Source organism: Eucalyptus grandis, chromosome 8, assembly GCF_016545825.1.
Source record: "Eucalyptus grandis isolate ANBG69807.140 chromosome 8, ASM1654582v1, whole genome shotgun sequence".
Classification (NCBI taxonomy): Eukaryota; Viridiplantae; Streptophyta; class Magnoliopsida; order Myrtales; family Myrtaceae; genus Eucalyptus; species Eucalyptus grandis.
The window spans coordinates 71,851,012-71,874,689 of NC_052619.1; the positions used below are offsets into that span (position 1 = coordinate 71,851,012).

Consider the following 23,678-nt stretch of genomic DNA (forward strand, 5'->3'; position numbering starts at 1 on the left):
CTTAATATTATAGGTCAAGGTGTTTTTATGTTGGATCTATCCCTTACTTTCAATTTTTGACTTTTCCCTTGACCATTAGATAATCTAATCTAGATAATTACATTCTTCCGTTTTGGGAAATTTTAAGAAAAAAAAGGACCTTTTTGATTAGATGGGAATGGATAGGAGTGAGCATGGCCGGGTTGGGCCGATCCATCACCCGATCCAGGGATCAACCCGCACATTGTTGGTCTTCAAGTTTTGAGATTGAGGACCGACTCTATTGAGCTTGGAGCTGAGGATTAGACCAATTTGTGGGTCTAGTCTAGTTCCTGGATCAACTCGGGACCAATCACGTTTCTGTATGAGCTGATCAATTACTTTTCTGCCCCAAGTCCCCGTGTCTTACATAGTAATTCAACTGACTTTCGAATTGGCAGTGGTGGTGGTTGGTGTGCTTGTTTAAAATGGCCGAGACTTTTTGAATGATTGTAGTATAAATTTGAGGTATGCAGCGTCTATGGCTTGCGTATGACTAATCATACTATACAGCGTCTATGGCTTGCGGATGACTAATCAAACTATCATCCTGATAGAAAGGACAAAAAAATCGAGGAATTAACGGCCGAGCTGCAAAACAAGAAAAGATTGTGTGCAGCATATCAAGAGCAGCTAACTGCATTTGTGAAAATAGTCGAGGAGCACAACGATCAGCTCTCGAAGAAAGTTCAGTCTGTGGTGAACAACATTAGAAAATATGAACCTGTGGACCCGGGCCTTATGAGGAGAAGTTAGCCTCGGCGTATAGGTGTATCCCTATACCTTGTACCGTGTCCTCCGTCTTGCTTTTTGCCGTCTCCACAGTTGCATCGGTCTGTATTGCTTTTTAGTTTATTCAGGATGCGTTGTGGCGCTTCCGTTAGGAAAACAGAATCGATGTCTTCTCCTCTCCTCTCTTTTCCTCCTTTTAGTAAGTGCAGATGAATGCAGAAGGTGGCACGAGGAGAGCGACATGAGTTGAAAATATACGTTGTTACATGTGCAATCCGAGGGCTTCTACAGGAGGGTTGATGGTTAATGATCGCGAAGCAATCAGCAAGAGATGATTTAGCCTGGAACTACGAGTAAATTGATCATCGGAGGATTGCACAGCTGTCGGCAGTGGTTATACTACATGCTTTATCTAGTGATGAGAGAGCACTCATGTTGTGCTTTTGATGGAAACACGGCGATTGGAGCCGACGGAAGCCCGGTCGGTATGACTTCTCTAGACTTGATGACCATGCGATTAATGGTCAAGAGGCATATTACAGTTCGATATGTTCGGAGCGGAAAAAATAGCAAGTTTAAAGCTGTAGTTAAATTATATAAAAGTGATCTTCTTCTTTTTTTTCTAAGAGTAGTTTTCGAAATGTCTATCTCGATCTGTGTTGAGAATGTGGATGTTTAATTATCGGATTTGATGGAATTTATCTTAATAGGGCTAACAATTAGAGTGTGCATACTTATAAACGTCGAAATCACAAATTAATATTTTGTTTTTGAAATTGACATTTTCATGATGTTTTAGAAATGCCGTGAATATAATTAAGCTTCTATTGAAGAATAATTTAAGGATTAGTTTTGTAACTAAAATAGAGTATAAAGGACTAGAATGGAACATAGTATAACCTTTTTGTTAGAAATTTGTACATGTAGGCATCATGTATCAATTCACTGGTGCTGACTCAGTATATCCCATCCATATTTAGATTGAAAATCGAATTTTGTCTATGATTTGTCGTTGAGATAAGTTGGAGGATTGAATTTGTCAGAAATATGGTGCAGGACCAAAAGTGAATACTAGTAATACTACGAGCACGAGTTTTATAATTTTATGTCCATTGGCTCAAGTAGCTTTCGTGCTTTGGTTTTGACTTTTCTAAGTGAGTAGTGCTTATCTTTTCTTTGAATTCGTAAACTCATATTGTAAAATGATGATGACTAAATATATTATGTGCAATGTATGATTGGTTGAGTGACGTTAAAAGCATATTTGTTATATAAAAACCAAATCAGACTTTTACTATCCTTTGACGGAATATTTTTTGAAATAGTTTGAGTGACTATTTGCGAATGGTTGAAAAATGCTTCGTGAAATGAATTGCGAAAAACTATAAGTATTAGTTTATGAACCTAGTTGTGAAATGAATTTTGGTTATTAAATTGAATGATAGAGAATATATGCCTTGGTTTATGAAATGGATTGTAGATTTGATTTGTGGATTATTAAAAGATGAGATAGTGGTTTAACGATCATTGCGTTATGTTTATAACCTGTTGAGAGGTTGAGTATGCATGTAGTTGTCAAGATATCTTTCTAGGCTAAACCACTAGCTAATATAGGTGGAGATCTAGTTACTAGGAATCCTTTATCACGCGGCGTTAAGTGTAACCATAATTAGATATTAAGCATTGGATTAATCAATGGAATTTATCATTGATGTTTAATTAAAAATTGTTGATGAAATGAGTATTTCCAACAAGTATAAAGCTTTGTTAAATAACACATTTTGATATTGTGGTTATGTGGATGATACATATTTCGATAACAAGTTAATGGTAATTTGTGAGGTGGAATGACATGCGAAGAGAGATGAGTTGAAATGATAATAAAATTAATTTTTGTGTTGTGATATTTTTCGCATGGCTTGCTAGTATCTTCAAGTTGGGCTGCCGAAGGTTTTGGACGTGGGATTTTAGGGTTACTTCTTAGGGCCTGTTTGGCAACGTGCCAAAGTGTCGATTCGATTTTTTTCCTGAATCGCTTTGGGACGAGAATCGCGTTTGGTAAAATTTTTGTTCCTGGGGAACAAATTTGTTCCCGGGAACGATGTTGGACAAGATTTGAGAATAAAAAAAAAATTTGATTCTACATCCAAGAATCGAAAAAGAATCAAAACGTAAAACCCCTATTCTTCTCTTTCATCATCTCGGTTGCCATCCGCCACCGCCCGCCGCCGCCCGCCGCGCCGGTCGGCGAGGTCGCCGGAGGCTCGCCGGCCGGGCGAGGTCCGGCGAGCTCGCCGGAGGCAAGCCCACCCACCGGCGAGGCCGGGCCTCACCGCAGTTTGGCGAGGCCGGGCTAGGCGGGCGCCCGCCACCGGCGAGGCCGGGCGAGCCTCGCCAGACGGGCGAGGTTGAGCCTCGCTCGAGCCCGGCAAGGCTCGGCCGACGAAGGCCGACCTCGCCTCGGGGTCGGCGACGCTGCGTGAGCGTCGCCGGCCTCGTTGGCCGTCGCCGATCCGATGGCGACCGGCCAAATGAAGAAGAAGAAGAAGAATAGAAAAAAAAAGGGAAAAAAAAAGGAAAAAAGAAAAGAAAAAAAGTAAAAAGTAAAGAAATTATTTTAAATTGATTTAAAAATCAAAAGAAATTAATTTGGAACATAATCAATTAATACGGTACCAAACACAATTCTATTCCGAATCAAAAATTTTGAACAGATTACTGCGCGCTTTTTTACTCGGAATCGGTTCAGGGAACGAGAATAAAAAATAATCATTTCTAGTCGAATCGGCTCAGGGAACAGAATCGTTGCAAACGCGCCCCATAGAGTGCATTTATTTCACAAAAAAAAAAAAAAAATGAAAAGCGATCGTTTGTATTTCTTAAAAAATGCCAAATGAAATTTTTTTATTACTTATAAAAATATTTAAACACAAATTATTAATAATAATGAAAACACTTTTTCATTAACTATTTATTTTAAACGTTACAATTGATCAATTTAAGAAAATATTTTTTAAATTATTTATTTTTCGTTGGAGCTTTAGATTTTTGACAACTGCTTATATATTGCTTTTGACTCCTCCAGGCTCGACGAAAATGTCATTAATGACCACGAGGCACGTTGTGGTTCGTTATGTTTTCAGGGAAAAAAAGAAGTAACTACAATTTGGAGTAATTCCCAGTCAAAATGAATAATTATTTATCACTTAAGTGCAAAAAGCTAAAGTAAACATCCTGCATGAATGAACAGCATTTCTTTCTGTAATTAAAGGCTGTTGCATTAAATAGGAATCCTAGTTCCAGTCTCTTCTGCTAAATACGGCTGCGTAAACTAATCCAGGCATCTCATCTAGCCTGCAGTACCAGTACCATTCGCTTTCTTCAATTCCTCTTTCTCCCTCCAGATCGCGTGCACCTCATCCGTACGGAACCTTTGGGTGAAAGTCGACTCCTCTAATGGAGTTGATGTCCCATGAGCATAAGCAAGGAGTCCGGTGTATGCAATCATAGCACCATTGTCAATGCAGTACCTATCGTCGGTTGCATACAATTTGCCGCCTCGCTCCGAACACATAACTCTCATCATCTCTTGCAATCGCTCATTGCAACCCACACCACCGACAATCAAAACATCTTTCTTGTCGCAATGTGCCATTGCCCGCTCTGTGATTTCCACGAGCATTGCAAAAAGTGTTTCCTACAGCATAAAGCATCGAGAAAAACTTTAATCTCAACTCAAATATTTTGTCGGAACAAAGGTGACTCTCCAGAGCTGTAGTTAAGCTAGTAAAAACTGCTAATTTTCAGAGATGGATGCATGTCCAATTTACCTGTAGAGAGTAGCACAAATCTGCAGGGGTGCACTCATTATTTTTAAGCTTTTCTTCAGCAGTAGCTTCGATAAAGCTCAAGATTCCACTAAAAGATACATCCATCCCTTTGACAACATAAGGAAGATCGATGAATTGATCTCCCTTCTTGGCAAGCTAGTAAAGATAAGAGGCATATCAGTCGACAGGAGGAAGAAAGTTCTTCCATTCTCATGATATGAAAGGGTTTAGTGAGAAAGCAACAACAGAAGAAAAACAACGGTAAACTACGCCCATTTTAGAGAAGGCAAAACAAGATAATCAACGAATCCACAATATTAGGCAAACAGAGCGGGATCCTAACTCAATAATGGGAATGATGCATACAAAATTATGAACCATATAATACCCACCATAATAACATATATAACGTTTACAAATAATCACAGTGACAAGACCCTTTCTCTACCAGTTGCAGCACTCTATAAGGATCAGTTAATGCTGTCATATTCCATTCAACGAGTTTTCAATGACAGATACTCAAGATCTTTGTCAAAGCTCCCATCCACATTTTGTAAGATATTTCCAAACATTTTTTACCAACATTCCCAACTTAACATCAATACCTTCTCACTAGAGCTTGTACATTGTTATCTTTTCATGTGTTCAAACGACTAAAATGAACTTTTCTCATGTTATCCTCCATTAAGGCTGTGCTAACTGCTTCTCAATGACACTCGTTTCTTGTTGTCCTTCCTAAAGCTCACACTCCAGCAAAGTATTCTCTCTGCAAAATGTTGGTACTGGACAGTTGGACACACAGCATTCCAGGCCATAAATTCATCTGTATAATACTAGCATGAGGTGCAAGGCCAAAGTCTATTATAAGTGCCATTATAGCATTTCTAAGAGGTTATCATATGCATAGTGAAAACCAAAGTCCCAAAGACATGACACAACAATTGACTAAATCCTAACATCAATGAAATAACTGAAGGTCAGCAAAAGGCCACAAGTCCAACTTAAAGTTGAATGCACAAACCAGAGACCTTCATGTGCACTGCTGGTGACATACCTGCTCAATGTTGTATCCAGGGCTAGGATCGTTGGACAGTGTCAAGACTCTAGCAAATCTGTCCAAGCAGTTTCCAACAGCAATATCAATAGTCTCTCCAAAAATCCGATACCTTCCCTCACTGTAAGCAATGACCTGTGTATTTCCACCACTTACATACAACACAACCGGATCATCAGCACCAGTCACAATCCTACCCATTTCAATATGTGCCACACAATGATTAACAGCAACAATCGGTTTCTTCCACAGCTGTGAAAGGATCCTAATGACAATAGCAGAAACTTGCAGAGGGGCTCCCATGCCTGGACCCTTTGTATAACAAAGACAGTCAATGTCGTCAGGAGTCACTTGGGCGGTTTTCAGAGATTCTTTGACCAAAGGAAGTACATGCTGGAGATGGTGCTGAGCAGTTTCTCGTGGAAGAAAGCCTTGTCCAGGAGGAGTGATGTAGGTATGACGTGGATTAGACAAAATATCGCCATCAAGAGTGACCACCCCAATGCCAATCTTGTTGGCTGACCCCTCGAAACCAAGGGCTATCTTTTTCTTCATGTTCACAGGTTTGTTCTTTGCACAGTTTCAAATCCTCTTAATTGACAAACTGATATAAGTAGGAAGAAAAAGTTAACCAAAGAACAGGATGGGGGAGAAGGTTACTTCAGGTGTGCAGCTAACCAAAAGTAAGTCAACGTGTATCTACGTTGATGCAAAGAAAAAAGGCACCAACAATAGCAGCTACCCACACATACAAGAACCTAGAAAGTGAGTATGAAGTACTGGCTTTCAATAGCCTAGCATATAGTCCATATGTTGCAAAAAATTAACTTTTACTAAAGTGATGGCTATGAACAGTAGATACCCACTGTGAGGACCAAATTGTTGGAAGACAAACGTAACATGTAGAGAATGGTTGAATCCCATTGGAAGAATTAAAAGTGAAAAACCAGAAAACAAGGGCATTAATATACACTCTACAAGTTAATCTCTGAGGCACGGTTAATACTCCATGGAAAGATTTATAGACAAAATCAAAGCAACTAATTTGATAAGATGCAAGAAGCAAAGCAACACTAAATTGAAGAGCTACCATTCAGCAAGTCAAAAAAGATTGAAGAAAGCAACACTGGCCCTATATCAACAGAGTAGAAGACAGCATTTTGATTGAGCCAAATGGGAAAAGAAAACAAACAGGGGACCTACACGGCAATTTATGTAACACAAAAGAAACATAAACAAAAACAGGGAAGCAAAACATGATCCCAGAGAACAATCATGTTGAAGTAGCAGTTCAAAATGATAAAGAAAGAACAAAAAGAAAACTGTAAGTACACTAACAAATATCCAGTCATCTCCATTGCATGATTTACTTTAGCTTGATAGATGCCAAATTGAGAATACCAAGAAGTGCTATAATACCGACATCTTTAACAAGTAAACCAAATACAGCATCTTGGTTCTAGAGCTTTTCCGAGTAATTTCTCAAAACACACGGGAAAAAACCATTTGACACTGTAATTTCTTCTATTTTCTCCTATACCAAGAGCATCCCAAATAACAGGAGAAGTCCAGTTTACACGGAGTTTGTTCGGTTTGCCCAGATTTCACACGACAAACTCAAGTCGCAGAACACTTGCACATAATCAACTCTTAATTTCAGCTAAAAAAGATCTAATATTTTCCTCTAGCAGAAACAACAATAGTTAAATATGGATACATGACCAACTAATCTCTCTGGCAAACGAATTTAAAAACCAACAGCTACCCATGATTCTAAAGCAGACCCGGACCGTGTATACGTGATATCAGTCCTATATCGAAAGATTGTTACATAAAATGGACCCGACAGTTCTCAGCTCAACCTTCAAAAACTAAGGCAAAATGGCCTCAAAAGTTTGCATAAATCTCATTCAGCGGGTTTTCATTCAACTAAAGACGAATTACAGTGGATGAGAGAGAGAGAGAGTACCTGCGCTGGAGAGAGAGTGGCGGTCGAGAGTTTGGCGAGTCGCTTCGGGTTTGGGCGTGCGGGGTCTGAATTCAAGCCAAAAATCCCTCTCTTTCCCTTCGGCAGGAGTTGCCAAAAACCCTCATTTGTCTCCCAATTTGGAAAATTATTTGCGTCTGTATTTTCACTTCACATTATTGCGAGTAATTTATAACGGCCGATGCTATTTTTACCTTATCAATGACTAAAAAATTCGACCAAAAAATGATTAAATACATCCCATTTACACTAAAAGACAAAACTGCCTTCAATTGCAGTTTTAGGAAATGGCCCTGCTCCTCATTTTTTCTACTTTCTTCTATTTTTTATTTAGGATAATTATCATAATTAATCATTTCATGAGTTTTATTTTTTGGTGAATTAAAAGATAAGTGAATTTTCAGATATTCCTATAATGCTTTACATATGCTCCGTGTAAATTTATCTTACTCAAAGTAAGGGAAAGAGACATTTTGTGATATAATAAAAAATTGGAAAGTCTATTCTTCATATTGATCTTATATTGACCTCTTTATTTTTTGTCCCTTTTATATCAAAAGCTCACTTTCTTTGTAAGATTAACATATATCAGGTCTCTTTATTTACTATATCAAAAAATTTACATTTTCCTTACTATATTGGTGAGATATCTTTATACAGAGCATGCAATACATTAGAGGAATGTCTAGGAATATACTAAAAACATTATGTACAATGAGGTATCTTGATATTTTTTTTTAACAAATCATGAATGACTTTAATTTTCGTCAAACCAAAATAATGATATTTCATTTGCATTTTCAAAAAAAAAATTCTTACTTTATGCAATGTTTTGATTTAATTAAATTTCATCGACTTTACAAATTATTCATGAATTTAGTCAACAACGTAGAAAAGAAGTAGTTTTTTTTTTTTTTTTGGAAATTTTAGTTTTGAAAAAACAAATTTTTATGGAAGTAATATCTTACAATAAAAAAAGACATTGTGCCTTTAATATATATAGAAAATCTACAATAAACAAAATTAGACATATGAAATTCTTAAGTAATGGATAAATAAGGAAAGTAAATAAATTTGGGACCACCGATTTTTATCACAATTAAACGTAGAGGGTAATTGTGTCTTTTTTGTGAAGATTGGGTGGATTTAATCACACAAAGGATGGAAATAGCATCGTCCTTTATAAATCATTAATTTACTCATAGTTATAATCTAGAGTTATTACAACTCATAAAAATAAAAATAAAAACCGGCAAACAATCATTTTGAGTATGCTATGCTATTCCGGAATCATCGCTCGTCAATTATAACAAGTACTATTTTTTTCGTAGAGCGAATTAAGCTACATAATCTATTAAATATTATGCTATATATCCTATGATCACCAAATAGTTATTTATTCTATTCATGTCCTACTCCATTGGGGAGCCAAAAAGACCATAACAAGGCACACTTACTCTTTAGTTCCAGCCTTTGTTTCTTCCCCTTTTCTTCATTTGATAGAGTAAATCCTACGTCAAAAAGCAATAATGCTAAGTTACCAACCAAAATATGTATCTATTCCCTTTGTAATTGAACTGAACCGAACTGAACTTAACATGACCTCAAATTCAAGAGTATTTCGTTTGATCATATCGAACAGATGCTGAAAATTATAATCGTTAAGTTCAACAAGCGACTTGATGTTAAAAAAATTTAGTTGCCGTAATCTGGCACAACGTCTTGCACAGGATGTAGTGCACTGAATCCTGAAATCTTTCCCATCATTACCTATAACACAACAAAAGAACCAAAATCCTGTTACTTAGGAATACCTGAACTGGAATAGAACAATCAATTGGATACATGAATGAATGCTATATGGACCATGACCAACAATAAAATGAAAGTGCATAAAAAATTGGTTGGTGTAATCTATTCAAAACTAGACATATCGACAAGGATTTCATCATATCATCTTTTGCCACGCAGTCCATCATTTACAATTTGAACCAGACAACAGAAAAGAAAAAGGGGAAAGAAAAGGAAGAGATGCTGCAGTCTATCTCTAACTTTGCTGCTCTCTGCTTTCGATTTCCTTCACGTTGTCTACTATGTGCTGGATCTTTCTTGCCAGACTCTCATTGTGATTCTCAATGTGCTCGAAGATTAGTTCGAGATGCCTTTTATATGTTGCAGCTCGCTTTTTCTCTATTGCCAACTGCTGTGACAATTCCCGAATCTTGTCATGCTCATTCTGTGGGAGAAGAATGGAATCAGACATGTGAACTATAGAATTTTTGAGAAAAAGCATAACAGTGCTGACAAGAGCTTTTGCATATAGTATAATGGAGTAGATAATTGCTAGCACTCAGGTATATGAAAGATCGGCCATAATTTTTCAGGGAAAAAGTAGACTCATACACAAAATGATCCAAAAACAGAGAACTGAGACTGTAGCGCAAGTGACAAGGCATCTCAACTATTATGATGCTTTTAGGAAATCAATACCTTCAAAAGAAATGTTTTAGAGACGATCACTTTTAACAAAACAATTCCATGACATAATTACTTCATCAGATAATCGTTCTCTAGCCAAAGGCAGACCATGAGAATTTTCTAAACCTCTATAGTCATACATATCATGAGATTTCAATCCGACTCACATCAGCTCACCTTATGTAACCCTAAAGCCACAAACTTTTGTTATTTTTAGCATATGCCCACCTCCCTCTTGTGTAAAGCTCCCAGTCAAGTGGTTACACAGGCTCAACAAACTTCCCAATAGCTTCTCAACAATGAGAAGTCTGAGATGGACAAATAACAATATCAAGTGCAGGCAAAATAATTGACCCGTATCCCATTAGAAATGCAGTGCTTCTCTGAAACATGATACAAGGGATTAATTTGTCTGGTTTTGTCTTAACTCTGTAAATAATTTACAATCAGATGGCATGTAGGACTTACCCATCATCACAGCTACAATTCCTAATAGCAATTGAATGATCATCTGATTTTTTAAACTAGAGTTAAAAGGATGCAATAAATGTCCAGAGATGGAAATTCCAGAGTTTCATGATTATTCGGGACAATCACAGAGGTTACAACATTATTTTATCATCTAACAAGAAGCACTGTCATGTGGAATCAATATTGGCAAAGTCAGATCGAAGTGGCTGGCTTCCCTAGAGAGAATAGATACATAGCAAAGTAGTTTAGATACTATAAGGAAGATAGATATCAACAAACTTTCAGAAAAAGTCAGACAAGTGAATGAAGCATGGGTTTTCCATGACAAGAATGGTTACAGGTCAATACCAATATGTCCTTTTGATAGATATTTTCATTTTGGATAGCTTAATGTACTGATATGTCAGTATTGGCTAGTGATATTCTCTACTTTAGGACGACAAATGTGTTGAGGACATAATGTTGGACAACTGCACGGACTTGTGCCATGTCGACTAGAGCCAGGAACTTTATAATCCTAACTGAGAGTAGACAAGCTATTAGAATATCATTCAGTGTAGCTATGAAACTGAAAGTGGCAACAAATACGCCACGAGGCACTTTCAAGAGAATAAAACCAAACGGTAGAAAGAAAATGCTAAATCAACAGAATAATAATGGAACAGAGGCGCAGCTGACTGTGATTAGTCAGTGAAGGGTGTGTAAATAAAGGATGCTGGAAAAGGTCGTCAAACAGTTAGCACGTTTCTAAACTTCAAATGTAGGGACTCTCACTGGGGAGGATTTTGTTCTCCAAACCTAGAAAACTATGGTGAAAATGCTCAGCTGCTATGCTAACCGACGACCTCAGAGAAACCCATGATATGCTAACTAATAACCAGATAAGCGCCCCCATTTATGGACAGTCCTCATTGGTGTGTGAGTGTGTGTGGAATACAAAAGAAAATGAGCAACCACCATACAACTTTGAGAGGACCATAAAATAAGTGAATAACTAACACCTAGCTTTCTCATGTCTCTTTTCCTAAGGGCCATGGCAATAGCTTCAAGCAAACATTGAGAGGACCATTAAATAAGCAAATAACTAATGACTAGCTTTCTTATGTCTCTTTTCCTAAGGTCCACGGCAATAACTTTGAGCAAACATTTACAACATAAAATAGAAGAGGAACAAGAACTTACAGGATATTGATCATAGATGCAGTCCCTCCGGCCTTTGCCAGGTGACAAGGTATGAGTATGTTCCTTCACAAACTTCGTGACAACCCATTTGCCTGTATTCATTTTCCGCACCAGTATCATGGCCCTACAACCAACTCTCGTCTCTGCCCTTTGCCTGACAATTTTCTCACGTTTATCTGGCATCCTGTAGCCCTCTTTGTTGCATACGAAAGCCCGACCAATAGCCGATCCGTCACGCCTCGACCGAGAGAGTTTGCTCACCCGAATTATAAATCCTACCCGGGTAGCATATGTATTATAAAACCCATGTGCGGCCGCTTCAGAGTCAAATTCCTGACCCACATAGGGCTCATCATCTGCTGAGGGCATCGACACCGGTGGCATGGTGTCGAGAATGTCGTCCCTGTCTAACGGATCATCATTCATCTTTACCTCCACAACCTGCTCATACTCTCCTTCGACAGCACTTACGCCCACTTCATTCTCATCAACCGCCTGACTACTACTCTCAGCACCAACTGAACTCACCGTCCCATCTCTACCAAAATCGCCCACCATATCCACTGCCGAAACAAGGAAACAATCTCATAATCCGATAATAGGCACACAAATTACATAAGACGCAAGAGTTGCATTGACAAAATGCAACAAAGAACTCCATCATTCACTCGCTTCCCGAAAACCACACACACACACAAAGAACATGACCATACCCACATCGCAATAATCCCCTCCATAGACTTAATCTTGAAAAAGATTATGTGGGATACAACAACCCTCCCCCAGTGATATTTATTCGAATTACCCCCCATTAAAAAGGCAATAGGAAAACCCAAATTCAAGAAAATTTCACGGATTTCAGCTTCCTGTTCATGTCACGCCTCATGAAGCAATACAACCTCAAAAGGGTTCCATGACAAGGAACCTTCGACCAGAAAGATGGAACCTTTGGCAGCTTCTCGAATCAAACGGGCAATCAATTGCACAAAGAATCTATTTTCGCAACCAGTTCAACGCAGACACCCAAGATGAAATCCAACCCACTGCTCCGACTTACTGGGTCTATATGTACTGATCTTCAAATCCCCGGTTGAACGATCGCCGTGGTGGCGGGCATGGCCACCGTCGTCCGTGCCGACGCGCCAGCGAGCGAGACACACAGAGAGGGAGGGGAAGAGAGAGAAAGAGAGGGTTCACGCAGCGAATATGGGGACTCATCTGGGGCGCACGTGGCGGGCATCCATTGGCGAGCGCTCGGGAGACGAAGTCAACGGTTCTGGTCAAGCTGATGATGTCCCGACGCGTGTGAAGTGTCGTGGGACTTGCTCGCTCGAGATTGGAACCTCTCGGGTTCTATCCGGTTCAGACCCGACCCGACCCCCGATGGGGAACAAAGGGAGCAAAATTTTCAACTTTTGGGACCCGGGTTTAAATTAATTTTTATATATTATTAGAGTTAATACTACGAAGCCTCAAATTAACATATTTGTGATAAATTTATTTCATATCGCAAACTAGTATACTTATGACAATAAAAATTATAAATTGAAATTATGACAAATTTATCATCAATTAATATCCGTTAAATTAGATTAATACCACGAAAAATAATAAACTAGTATATTTGTTTATAAACGTAGGGCAATAAGCATTATGCAACTTCGCAAGTTGATAGTATAATTTAACAAAAACTAGCAAATGATAAATTTATCATATATGTACCAATTTTAAGTTTTTTTGTCAAGAGATTAGATTATGATAAATTGATAAATTCATCATAAATATATCAATTTCAATTTTTATGATATTAACCCATATTATTATTACAGGTTGGGAAGGACACCTTATTATATCTCTACATAAAAATGATGCAAATTAAACAATCATTTATAACTAAAATGAAAATCATAAAAGAAGCAACGTTGGACTAAATTTTGTTAATGGGTTCATGTTTTCTTTGGGGAACCGAAAGTTAATTATCCCATTAGTATTTTGTTAAGGCCAAGTCCTACTTATAATGATATTGTCCACTTTGAGTCAAAATCCATACAATTTTGTTTTTCTAGGTTCTCCCCAAAAGAGCCATACTTTATCTAAGTTCTCTCTGGTCTAAGCGATCACTTCCATCGATCGGGTTGTTATATATTTCATTTAAAATAACTTAATTTTGTGATTAACCGTAAGGACATGAGTTCTCACTTGTCTATTTACTAATCATCGTGTCAAGAAATAAGCATTTCTATCTATTAATTAATCGCCATAAAACGAAACCTAAGTGCAAGAATTATTTATCGCTTTACAATATGGGAAAAAAAGAGAAACAAACAATTGAAATAAAAACATCACTATTACTTCCGAGAGATATATTAAAGAATAATGATTTCCGAATATTTCGGATTATATTAAAAAATAACAGGAATACGTTTTTGTTTTCTTTTTCCTTTTTGGGAGAAACCTGGTCGGACGTGCAACCGGAACCAACATTAATCGACGCAAATCATCAAACAACTGGAGCGCAAGCGTTACTAGCGCCTTCTCTCTCTCTCTCTGGCGATACTTGAAATGGCGTAATGGCGAGCACTTGGCTGCGCAATTTGCTTAGAGCTTCTTCTCTTCTCAGACCATCTTCTGCATCCGCCTCCTCCTTCAGGTACTCTATCTCTCTCTCCCTCACTCCGTGGCATGGTGATGAATTGAAGGCAGTGGGTGAATCCAGGAGGTAACTTAGAGGAACCAAGCTTTCTCCTTTTTAGTGTAACGAGTGAAAAGTATCGGTTTTTTTCACGCTACTGAGCTAATGGGATGCTGACGTGCTGTTACTGCTTCGGGTGATGGTTCTTTTGAGTGAAATCAGCTTCTCAAACGCGGGGGTATCGAATGTTTGGCTAACCATTCCGCCTTCCCAGTTTGATGGAATGAAGGCGAATGCATTGCTGACATATGTTCTCTCGGCTTCTTTCGGTGTGGTTCGAGTGTAAACAGCGCGACTTCATGGTAGTCTGGTTTTTGAGTGGCTTGATTGGCAGTATTGGGATGTGTAGGTGTAGTGTGCTGGAGCTCTTTGATGATTTGAGGAGGAAATTGGGTGATGACTGCGTAGAATGATTTCTAGCAGTGGGGATTCTCGACTGTCGAACTGTTAATGATGGGCGGTTGAGTTTGCAGTGTGCATTCGGCTCTCGTGTTTCAGTTTGTCTCCAAAGATGCTTGCTTGTTTCATTCAGGAAAAAAGAGTGACAAAAGACTGATTCCTACCCATTTGGATTGATTGATTGTTTTGAATTTTCTTGATTTCTGGTGCTCTTCTGTAAATTATGGTCTCATACAAACTGACATTGGTGCTTAGGTGGAGCTGAACTCAAAGAACTAGTACTACAGTTTAAGTTAGAAGTATTTTCTATTGCTCGACTTGGACCTCCATGTCCTTTTTCTTGTTTGGATTTTCTTGTTGTTGACTTGGATTGTATCCCTTTGTTAGGCCAATTCTACTAACAGGAAGGCCATCTCTCTCTTCATCTAAGCACTTGCTTCTGGGAAACCCGGCAAATACTTCATGGTCGTTTAGAAACTTGAGCTTCGGATCTGTGAACTTTGTTTTATCCGAAGGAAGCCCAAGTTTGAGACACATGAGGTTGATCCTCCAAAGAAGGAGAAGTGGAAGAATAAGAAGAGGTTCAAGTTACAGAAGAAGAGAGAGAAGCAGAAACGAAAGGCAGCCAACAAGAAGGATCCAAGGCGTGTTGGGAAGAAGAGGAAGCAAAAATTTGCAAATGCAGAGGAAAAGATCAAGTACAAGCTTGAGAAGGTGAGCTGTCACAGTATCATCTACAAAGTTGGCTGATCCATACTGTTAGTCAATCAGTTAGAAGTACCTTGTCAATGGGACTGCTTATCTGGATTCAGACTTGTGATTAATCTACATTAACATGGTTTATGAGAATGAAAGCAACTCCTCTTATAATTTTGCTATAAATAATCTCCTCACTTCTTCAATCGTCGATGATAGAAGCAAAATCTATGTTCCACTTCGCATTTACATATAAGCCCCTTGTTTCTTCAATTGTGCTGCATAATTTTGTCACCAAACCTGTTAGGAACTTTTCTTCCATATATCTCTTTGTCATTGCCTTACTGCTTTGTTTGGGAGAGAAGGGAGGGGGAAGAAAATCAGATGTGGGTGTAGAAAAATTGACAAAAATCGAATTTTTCTGGGAAGGGATTGAAAGGAAAATATAAGATTTCTCCATCCACACTCATTGTCCTCCCCACTCTGTCTCCCAGACAAAGTGGAAATTCCACATAAGCTCTTGCATAGTGGGATTAACCTGACTGCTTTTCCCAGAATTTTCTTGGGCTACCATGGGCACATTTCACCTGCTTTTATTTGTCATTGTCCTATCTGAATGGATAGCACATCTCTCTTTCTGAGGATTCGTAAGAAAACGAAATCCAGTTATATTGTTCAGTATGATGGGTTTGCCAGGCACAAGTTCCCCACGATGATCTCTTCTGACCTACCTTGGTTTTTCTGTGAAAAGCAGTTTTTTAGTAAACCTTTTGGCTGCCTCATCAGGTCAATCTGTGTGTTTATCACTACCTCCAATACTTTGTTTAGCACGATGGGTTGGCATATGTTGTGCTTCAATTTGAGTCGCAGTGCACATGGTGTCTCCTCATTGATGTTTTGTGTTTCTCAACTCTTCTGAAGAGTATAGATCAAAAAAAAAAAAAAAAAAACTCTTCTGAAGAGTGATTCGTCATGGCAGCAGAAATGTTTCAGGCATGAATCCAGCCCAACTCTGGAAGTTGTTAGGATTCCACATAGTCGCAATTATATTTAATCCTTGTTTTGAGCTAATCTGGATTCCATAATCTTATAAGATGATAGTTTTTCTCTCTTTGAATTGCAGGCTAGAATTAAGGAAACTTTGCTGATCGAGAAGCTCAAGAAGTATGAAGTTCCTAAAGTGCAGGGTCCTGTGGTCAAACCGGATAATCTAACTGGCGAGGAACGGTTTTTTCTCAAAAAGATGGGCCAAAAAAAGTCTAATTACGCGCCTGTTGGTAGAAGAGGAGTATTTGGAGGTGTCATCCTTAACATGCACATGCACTGGAAGAAACATGAAACTGTTAAGGTCATTTGCAAGCCCTGCAAGCCAGGCCAAGTTCATGATTATGCCCAGGAAATTGCCAGATTGAGTGGTGGGATTCCAATTCAGATCATCGGAGATGACACCATTATATTTTACAGGGGAAGAAACTACGTGCAGCCAGAAATCATGTCACCTATAGATACATTATCCAAGAAACGGGTATGTCGCCTGACTTTGATATTTCTCTTCGTTTAATATGTAAAGTTTCCACGGTATTAAGCATTGTCAACCCAACCATTAAGATGCTCTTGATGTGATTTAGATTATGAAATTGTACTGCCTGTATATCTTACATTTCCTTTTGACTTATACAGGCAATTGATGTAGATATGATAAACTCGTATATTGTCCCTTGTCTTTTTAACTATTGTGGCCCTCTTAATGCTGTTGTTTCCATCTTCATCACTATTTGCTAATTTGGCAGTTTTAGGTATTCCTTCGTTTTCACAAACGTTATTTAGGATTTATTTTGAAGTCGATATGAGAACTACTGATTCTTTCTAATCATTGTCCTACATCAATTTGGAGGAAAATATTCTAAAAGGCTCAACCCCAACTCTTGCTTAATTGTTTATTCCTATGAGCTGGAAAGCTCCCCTGCAGTTTGGTGTTGTTACGACATTGAAAATGATCAAACATATTATCGTCCATAATGTAATCCTTCTGCTGCAAGAAAAAGCAGGTGGTCTGCGGGCAGAGAGCAGCAGTTGTAATATTAATTGTTGATACAAAGTAAGAGCGAGTCACATGATTGAGAGAAACTAAAACATGATGGACATTTGAGATTTTAAACAATGTGAGAGGTCACAAGATTGATCACGCTACAGTTAAAAGTGAAGTTTCCGGAATATACCAGGGAAGTAGCCGATGGAATGATATGAGTTTCGAATGATTTTTAGTGATTTGGCACTTTTTATTTTTTTTGCTACATACTAATCAAGGAATTCAAAAAGTAGTGTGGCTCTAGCGGCTAACCATACCGAAAACCCCATTCAAAGCTCATTATGTGAAGTAAAGGGTTTTACTGGGAACTTCTTGAATAGAGTTTTCTGAACTTGATTTAGATGTTTGTTTGTCATACTTTGCACAATACTTGGAAGCCTTATCATTTGCCATTCATACCAGTTAAATAACAGCAAGCGTACTTGCAAGCATTCTCGCTTCTATAAAAGTCAGGATGCTTGTTTGGTCTAGGGGAGTACCGAGAAGTTGCGTTTTGTATGTCTACTTATTTGTGGAATATCAGTAGTTGTCCCATCTGGTTTTCACTCCATTAAGAAAAAGCAGACGAGTCATTGCAGCATAGTATACGTTCTTATCTTATAAAACTATATCGAAGTACATGATTTTGGAGCCTATCCTAAGGGGTGCTAACTTCATCTTACATTTAAGCAATTGTTGCCTGGTAATATTGATTCTTTACTCTGGTGGTAACCAACTCCATGTCCTCTTGCAGGCTCTTGAAAAATCTAAGTATGAGCAGTCACTTGAGTCTGTGAGGCGCTTCATTGCCATTGCAGAGAAGGAACTCGAGCTTTACTACAGGCACACAGCACTCTATGGAGACCCAAATAGCAGGAATCCCATAGCAATCTTGGAAGGTCCGGTACAAGGTACAATGGGATCCAAGGAAGTTGAAAGCTTGGAGAAAGAAAGACAATGCGCGACAGACGACAGCCTTTCAAGAGATTACTCACCACTGGAAAGTGATTTTTCAGATCTATCTGAAACAGAATCGGAGGATGGTTCCGAAGATGACATGTCCATTGGTGAGTCAGATGCTGAATATGGCCACACTCATGATATCAGCAATGAAAGAGTAGGAAATTTTTCAGGCGTAGGAGGTCACCCTTCCCATGACTTGGTGCGGTCTTCGTCTGCAGATAGTTCGAAGTTTGGCAATCATGACAAGCTGATAGGAAAAACAGAGTGCATGAAATCATGATACTTGTGGATGTGTCTGATGCAGAAATCAAAAATATCGTTGCTATCTGGTTTGGTTGAGAGTTTTAAGCCTAGTGGGAGGCATAAGTAGAAACATAACCTCCTGCGTAGCCGAAGGGACGGACCATTTGCCAGATCCACCTATCATCGCAAGCATGACCACAAAAAAAGATTGTTAAAAAAGCATGAGCCATCATTAAAATATTATAAAGTTGATGTTTCCTCCCAAGAATTTGATTATTGGGTCGTGCATTTTCGTGCATTTTCCCCTTTTTTTTTTGGTAGTTCACGGGATGGTCGCCCCTCCAACAAGAAAAGGAAAAGAAAATGGAGAGATTTGATAGTATTGCAACTTGCAAATGCACCCTTTGGCTGAATGAATTACGAAAACCACTGTCTACAGGAAAAAAATGCACATTTCCTTTTCTGTCATCGAGATGCATATCACGTGAGGCACTCGAGAAAATTATAACTGGTATGTTTGAGGACACTAGAGATTTTCTGTTCATTTTTTCGTCTAAAATAGTCCACTGATAGGCACTGGGAGTCAAAATGTCTATCGCGGGTGTTGTAGTGAGAGAAGCTAAATTAATCTTTGAATGTCATAAAAGAAAAGAGTCAATACGTGAGAGGTGATTGAATCTAGCCACATAACAGTACCAAGCTTAGGAAAAAATATCCCGACAGTTCTCATTCCACCACGCAGAAAACATTGCAATGATCTTGCTTCTAATTTCTATTTCAACTTTGCAACGGAGGCCGAATGTTTGACCTGGAAAGAGAAAATAAGTGAACACAAAAGACGAATTGCTCTGCCAGTGCCAGCCAAAAATTGGACGTCCTTGCTTCTAGGACACGTTGGAATTCCGCCAATCTCTCGACATTATTGGCTTCTCTATGTGCTTATACAGGCTAGAAGTCAAGGGACCCGCCCTTAGACGAAACAGAACAGCTCCCAGAAGTAGCATAGGACGTGCCACTTGAACCATCAACAGGAGCTTGATTCAAACATTCAAGCACCAGAAACTTGCGCTTTTGCAACTTTATGGAGAATGTTGCTGCCTCAAGAATGATAGGAACCTGAATGATGACTATGCATGTTACACGCTTATAAAAAGAGAAGGAAGGAAATCAATGTGGCAACATGAACTAATTAAGTAGGTTTAGAGAATATATCCTTCTGAGTGTACACATTATAATTTAACAAAAATTTCGTCAGCGACAATCTACATGCCAGGAGTTGTTTGATACCTGTGTATTAATACGTGCTACTTTGTGTACACTAAGAAGTCCAATCATGTCTTGGTAGCCCGTGAGGAGTTTGGCCAAGTCTTTGTCCTCATCTGGAAAAGCATTTGTCAAAATAAGCATTCACTGACGAACATTGTTTCTTACACTCGCTTATAAGTTTGGTTTTAATTCCTCATTCTATCAACAAAAATCAATTTTACTCTTAAGTACTACAGTAAATTAAATCAGAAACGCCATACTGACAGAGGTGTTATATAAAGAAAACTAAAAACATGGAGTGGTTGTCTGCAATCTGACGAATTTAGTTCGAGGCAAAGTTAATTGGATCGACAGTATAAAACTGAAATCCAAAATTTCGAAAGAAGTCAGGGAGTACAAGCGCCTTTTCTAATCTCCATCTTTGATTAAACTAAAACTAGCAGGAGAGGAGAGGCAAGAACATATGATAAACCTGGAATTGCTCTGACTGAGAGCAATGTGTCTGCCATATGCTGCAATCTTTTAGAGAAAGAAGGAGAAAGTAGTGATGGTGGGAAGGACAGAATTACAACTGCATTCGAAGACCTAATCATGCTTCTCAGCGATCTTATGAATGAAAGAACATGCCATTCCTGGAAGAGAAACGTTGATAACAATAACATTAGACAGTGTCAAATAAAACAAGGCAAAGGCAGGACAGTTTCAGAATACAATATAAACAAATAGACCAAAGTTGTCCTCGGAATCTATCAAGGCCATCCTGAACAACTTCTAAATTCTGACTCACCTTGTCAAAATAGGTACATTGTGGGGCACAAAAAGATTGGATTGCAATGCGGCCAGCACCCGAAATGTTGCCATCAGTTCTGCAGAAAAAAGTTCAATAACCACAAGTATTCAAAGCTTTGGTAGAAGAAGATGCACTGACAAGGTAATTTTAAAGGTAAAAATGCTTCAAACAGTTCAATTCCAGTTTCCAGACACAGAATGCTAGAGATAGACTAAATGAACCAACTTTTAAGGATGAAACAAAAATCAATTAGCGTTGCTAAATAGAACCCACATACTGTTGGCCTGGAGAACAAAAGCATATACAAGAGTACTTGGAAACAAACCTGAAAAACTGTTTTAGAAATGTTGCACAACGATCATGAAGAGCAGCAAGATCTGAAGAATCTTGAGTGCTCATACACTCTACGCGCTGTCCACTGAGAAACTGCCTTTGCAAGGGCTTCCGCAGATCAAACTCATTGCAGAACTCGAACTTATTATCTGCATGGCTATAGCGTAATGAACTCTCAACCATCTATCTCCAGCTGATTAAGTTATTCTTCCTCAATGTAATCAAACAGCATCTTCATTTAACTTATCTGTCCTATAACAAAGATACAAGCTTTTGTAAATTCTAAATCAAAGGGCTCATGTAATTAGTCACCTATTGCCTATAGGCCCCATACCATAAGGAGTATCTTGCAATAGAATAATTAATGGCATCATGTTTCATTAGGTTCCACATAGCAGATTGCAAAGAAAGGCCCATTACCATGGTATGGAATTGATATCCATCACTTGATTTTCATAAATGAATCAAAATTATGTGAAGAAGCCATGATCCCAGGAGATCAAATCAAGAATCCAGAAATGGTCCATGCTTATTTCAAAGTAAGAGGTGAATCGCTATCTTACTCTAGTCCTGACCAATAATAGGATATGAGCAGCCCAAAAATATGATTTTACCTCTTTGGCTATTTGAATTCGGCTGATTTTCTCCAAAATACTTCTTGTACTGCCAAGCAATCCGCAAGCCTTTCTCCTGCAAATTATAGATAAAGTAGCTCAGCGAACAATTTCATTTCAATCCACGTCAGTTATGGAAGAGTAAGAAAGGGGGGGCACCTGTTCTGAATCACGGTCGAGCGGCTTATCATCTTTAGACGACACAGGACTAGGCAAAGTACCCAGAAACCCTCTCGGGTCTTTGGCAGGGCTCGCGTACAAAAGGGGTTGATTGAGAACGAGTCCTTGAGACATGAAATTCCTCAACAAGAGCATATGATGTGGCGCCTCCGGGTCTTCCATGACAACAACCAAACTCCCAAGAGGAAAGCCGCCTCCTAATATCTCTGAGAGTTTTGATCACAAGAGAAAGTTATCCACCATAAGGACACACTACAGCACTCTTAACGTAATATCGCCACTGCAGCATAAAAACTGGGAACTCACTGTCGAGGTCTGATATCCCAGAGGACAAAAAGAGAGTCCCGTTCGGCCCACTCTTCACCCCCGGCACCTGGGGCGCTGCTGTAGATGGTACGTTCCTCGAGAAACTGCTGGCCCTCGTCCTGGGTGTAGCCATGGCTGCTCAAAGGCTCCTACTTTAAGACACAGCAACGATCAGAATCATTCGTTCAAAGGAAGAGACCCAGACTCGGGTGCCCGGGGAATGAATCAAGCTTTATTCGCAAACCTTAAAAACACTAGAAAGGAAACATAAAGAGTGGGCATCGCGGTTCCAGAAAACATAAGTTTCCGGCAAACGGGCATTTCGTCGAACACCTGGTGCGCCCAAGTAAGAGGGGTAAAAAATACGTACCTCGTCGTCAGCTTCTTGAGCTTGGGGCTACATGCATATCTGCAAGCACGCACGAAACGACGAGGTCGAGATCAAAGTTCTGCTCTTTCCAAGATGGAACTGAACCAATTCAACCGATCGAGCGCGCCGGAGAGGGAGAGGCGGGGTAGGGCTTGGTGGCAGGAGAGAACGAAGGAAGTGGGCTTGTGTTCTTGTGGGTGGGCCGATCGCCACGCGAAGTTTGGATTTTTAATTGTGACGGGCTTTTCAGTGAACTGGGCCACTAAGCCCATCACTCGTGGGCTTTGATGGCCCTTAGAGCGTCTTTAAAAGAAAGCGGACTCTGGCTGCATTTGAGTTAGATGGTGTTTGGAAAAAATCTTCTTGCAAAGGACTTCAGCTTTATTTTTTTCCATTTTTTATTAACAAAACACATACCCTTCGCCAACTACTGCGAGGGCCCCACCAGCAAGCCAGCTCTACTATTGGGGACCATCGTCTGAGGTCACACAACCTCAAGTGGCCCTCAGCAACCCTCAGTGAGGGTTGTGTACCACAGGCAGCCCCTCATAAAGGTCGCCTGACTTCAATCAGTTCTCGCTGGCCTTTCGTAGTAAAAATGAGGGCAAAATGGGAAAATAAGAAAATTTGGCGAGGGTAATTTTAGAAGAAAAGAAGTTACTTAACATTAGAAATAGCCTTCTGCAAATGTTTGAAGCTCAAGGCAAATGAGGACTTGCTTGAGCTTTTAGCTTTGCCAAGGTCGGCATTTGGCCAAAGGGGTCACAATTAAGTTTGTCAAATACCCCAGAAAGTGGAACTAAAAGCATATGATTCTAGCGCCTTCCATTATAATTGGTGATTATATGGTTAAAAAAGGATCTATTTGCATGATGAGCTTCAGGGTCGTCGATGGTTGGAGAAGTTTTTCGCACTCGCACATGCGTTGCAATTCACGGCTAACTTATGCGCGGATGCACTCCGCCAAGATGGGGGAAAAGCAAGTACACGGATGCCAGTAGAATTC

The 23,678-nt window shown here is 39.2% G+C and overlaps 3 protein-coding genes and 1 pseudogene across 5 annotated transcripts; 1 reads left to right on the forward strand and 3 right to left on the reverse strand.

Annotated features, from left to right (window-relative positions):
• Positions 1 to 3,915: 3,915 nt before the first annotated feature.
• LOC104434007 (probable tRNA N6-adenosine threonylcarbamoyltransferase) lies at positions 3,916 to 7,781 on the reverse strand. Its single transcript, XM_018869283.2, has 4 exons — positions 7,604 to 7,781; positions 5,635 to 6,238; positions 4,581 to 4,736; positions 3,916 to 4,447 (listed from the first exon to the last, which is right to left on the reverse strand). The coding sequence occupies exons 2-4, from the start codon at positions 6,187 to 6,189 to the stop codon at positions 4,100 to 4,102; spliced, it is 1,059 nt and encodes a 352-aa protein (XP_018724828.2). The 5' UTR covers positions 6,190 to 6,238; positions 7,604 to 7,781; the 3' UTR covers positions 3,916 to 4,099.
• A 1,849-nt stretch (positions 7,782 to 9,630) lies between these two features.
• On the reverse strand, positions 9,631 to 12,967 carry LOC120286634 (protein FAR1-RELATED SEQUENCE 5-like). Of its 2 annotated transcripts, none has more exons than XM_039298964.1 (3): positions 12,810 to 12,967; positions 11,753 to 12,315; positions 9,631 to 9,857 (listed from the first exon to the last, which is right to left on the reverse strand). In XM_039298964.1, coding segments are annotated over exons 1-3 (753 nt in total). In that variant the 5' UTR covers positions 12,811 to 12,967; the 3' UTR covers positions 9,631 to 9,668. The 2 variants fall into 2 exon arrangements, with proteins under 2 accessions (XP_039154898.1, XP_039154899.1); XM_039298965.1 differs by lacking the exon at positions 9,631 to 9,857 and adding an exon at positions 9,879 to 10,407.
• Positions 12,968 to 14,236: 1,269 nt separating this feature from the next.
• LOC120286782 lies at positions 14,237 to 19,143 on the forward strand (annotated as a pseudogene).
• A 290-nt stretch (positions 19,144 to 19,433) lies between these two features.
• LOC104434295 (elongator complex protein 4) lies at positions 19,434 to 22,819 on the reverse strand. Of its 2 annotated transcripts, none has more exons than XM_010047275.3 (9): positions 22,673 to 22,819; positions 22,303 to 22,451; positions 21,976 to 22,202; positions 21,817 to 21,892; positions 21,195 to 21,351; positions 20,867 to 20,945; positions 20,552 to 20,711; positions 20,101 to 20,192; positions 19,434 to 19,929 (listed from the first exon to the last, which is right to left on the reverse strand). In XM_010047275.3, exons 2-9 carry the CDS (start codon positions 22,433 to 22,435, stop codon positions 19,762 to 19,764), a joined length of 1,092 nt encoding a protein of 363 aa, XP_010045577.2. In that variant the 5' UTR covers positions 22,436 to 22,451; positions 22,673 to 22,819; the 3' UTR covers positions 19,434 to 19,761. The 2 variants fall into 2 exon arrangements, with proteins under 2 accessions (XP_010045577.2, XP_010045635.2); XM_010047333.3 differs by having other exon boundaries at positions 22,303 to 22,454; positions 22,673 to 22,778.
• Between the last annotated feature and the right edge of the window lie 859 nt (positions 22,820 to 23,678).

What these genes read in the sequence shown, in the direction of transcription:
- LOC104434007 (XM_018869283.2), bottom strand. Translation starts at nt 6,189, where the DNA reads ATGAAGAAAAAGATAGCCCTTGGTTTCGAGGGGTCAGCCAACAAGATT. An exon ending in CTGGATACAACATTGAGCAG is followed by an intron (nt 4,737 to 5,634) that starts GTATGTCACCAG and finishes TATCTTTACTAG; the next exon opens with CTTGCCAAGAAGGGAGATCA. An exon ending in ATTTGTGCTACTCTCTACAG is followed by an intron (nt 4,448 to 4,580) that starts GTAAATTGGACA and finishes TTTATGCTGTAG; the next exon opens with GAAACACTTTTTGCAATGCT.
- LOC120286634 (XM_039298964.1), bottom strand. An exon ending in GCATCTATGATCAATATCCT is followed by an intron (nt 9,858 to 11,752) that starts GTAAGTTCTTGT and finishes CTTCTCCCACAG; the next exon opens with AATGAGCATGACAAGATTCG.
- LOC104434295 (XM_010047275.3), bottom strand. Translation starts at nt 22,435, where the DNA reads ATGGCTACACCCAGGACGAGGGCCAGCAGTTTCTCGAGGAACGTACCA. An exon ending in GAATTCAAATAGCCAAAGAG is followed by an intron (nt 21,352 to 21,816) that starts GTAAAATCATAT and finishes ATAGCCATGCAG; the next exon opens with ATAATAAGTTCGAGTTCTGC. An exon ending in AATGTACCTATTTTGACAAG is followed by an intron (nt 20,712 to 20,866) that starts GTGAGTCAGAAT and finishes TTTCTCTTCCAG; the next exon opens with GAATGGCATGTTCTTTCATT.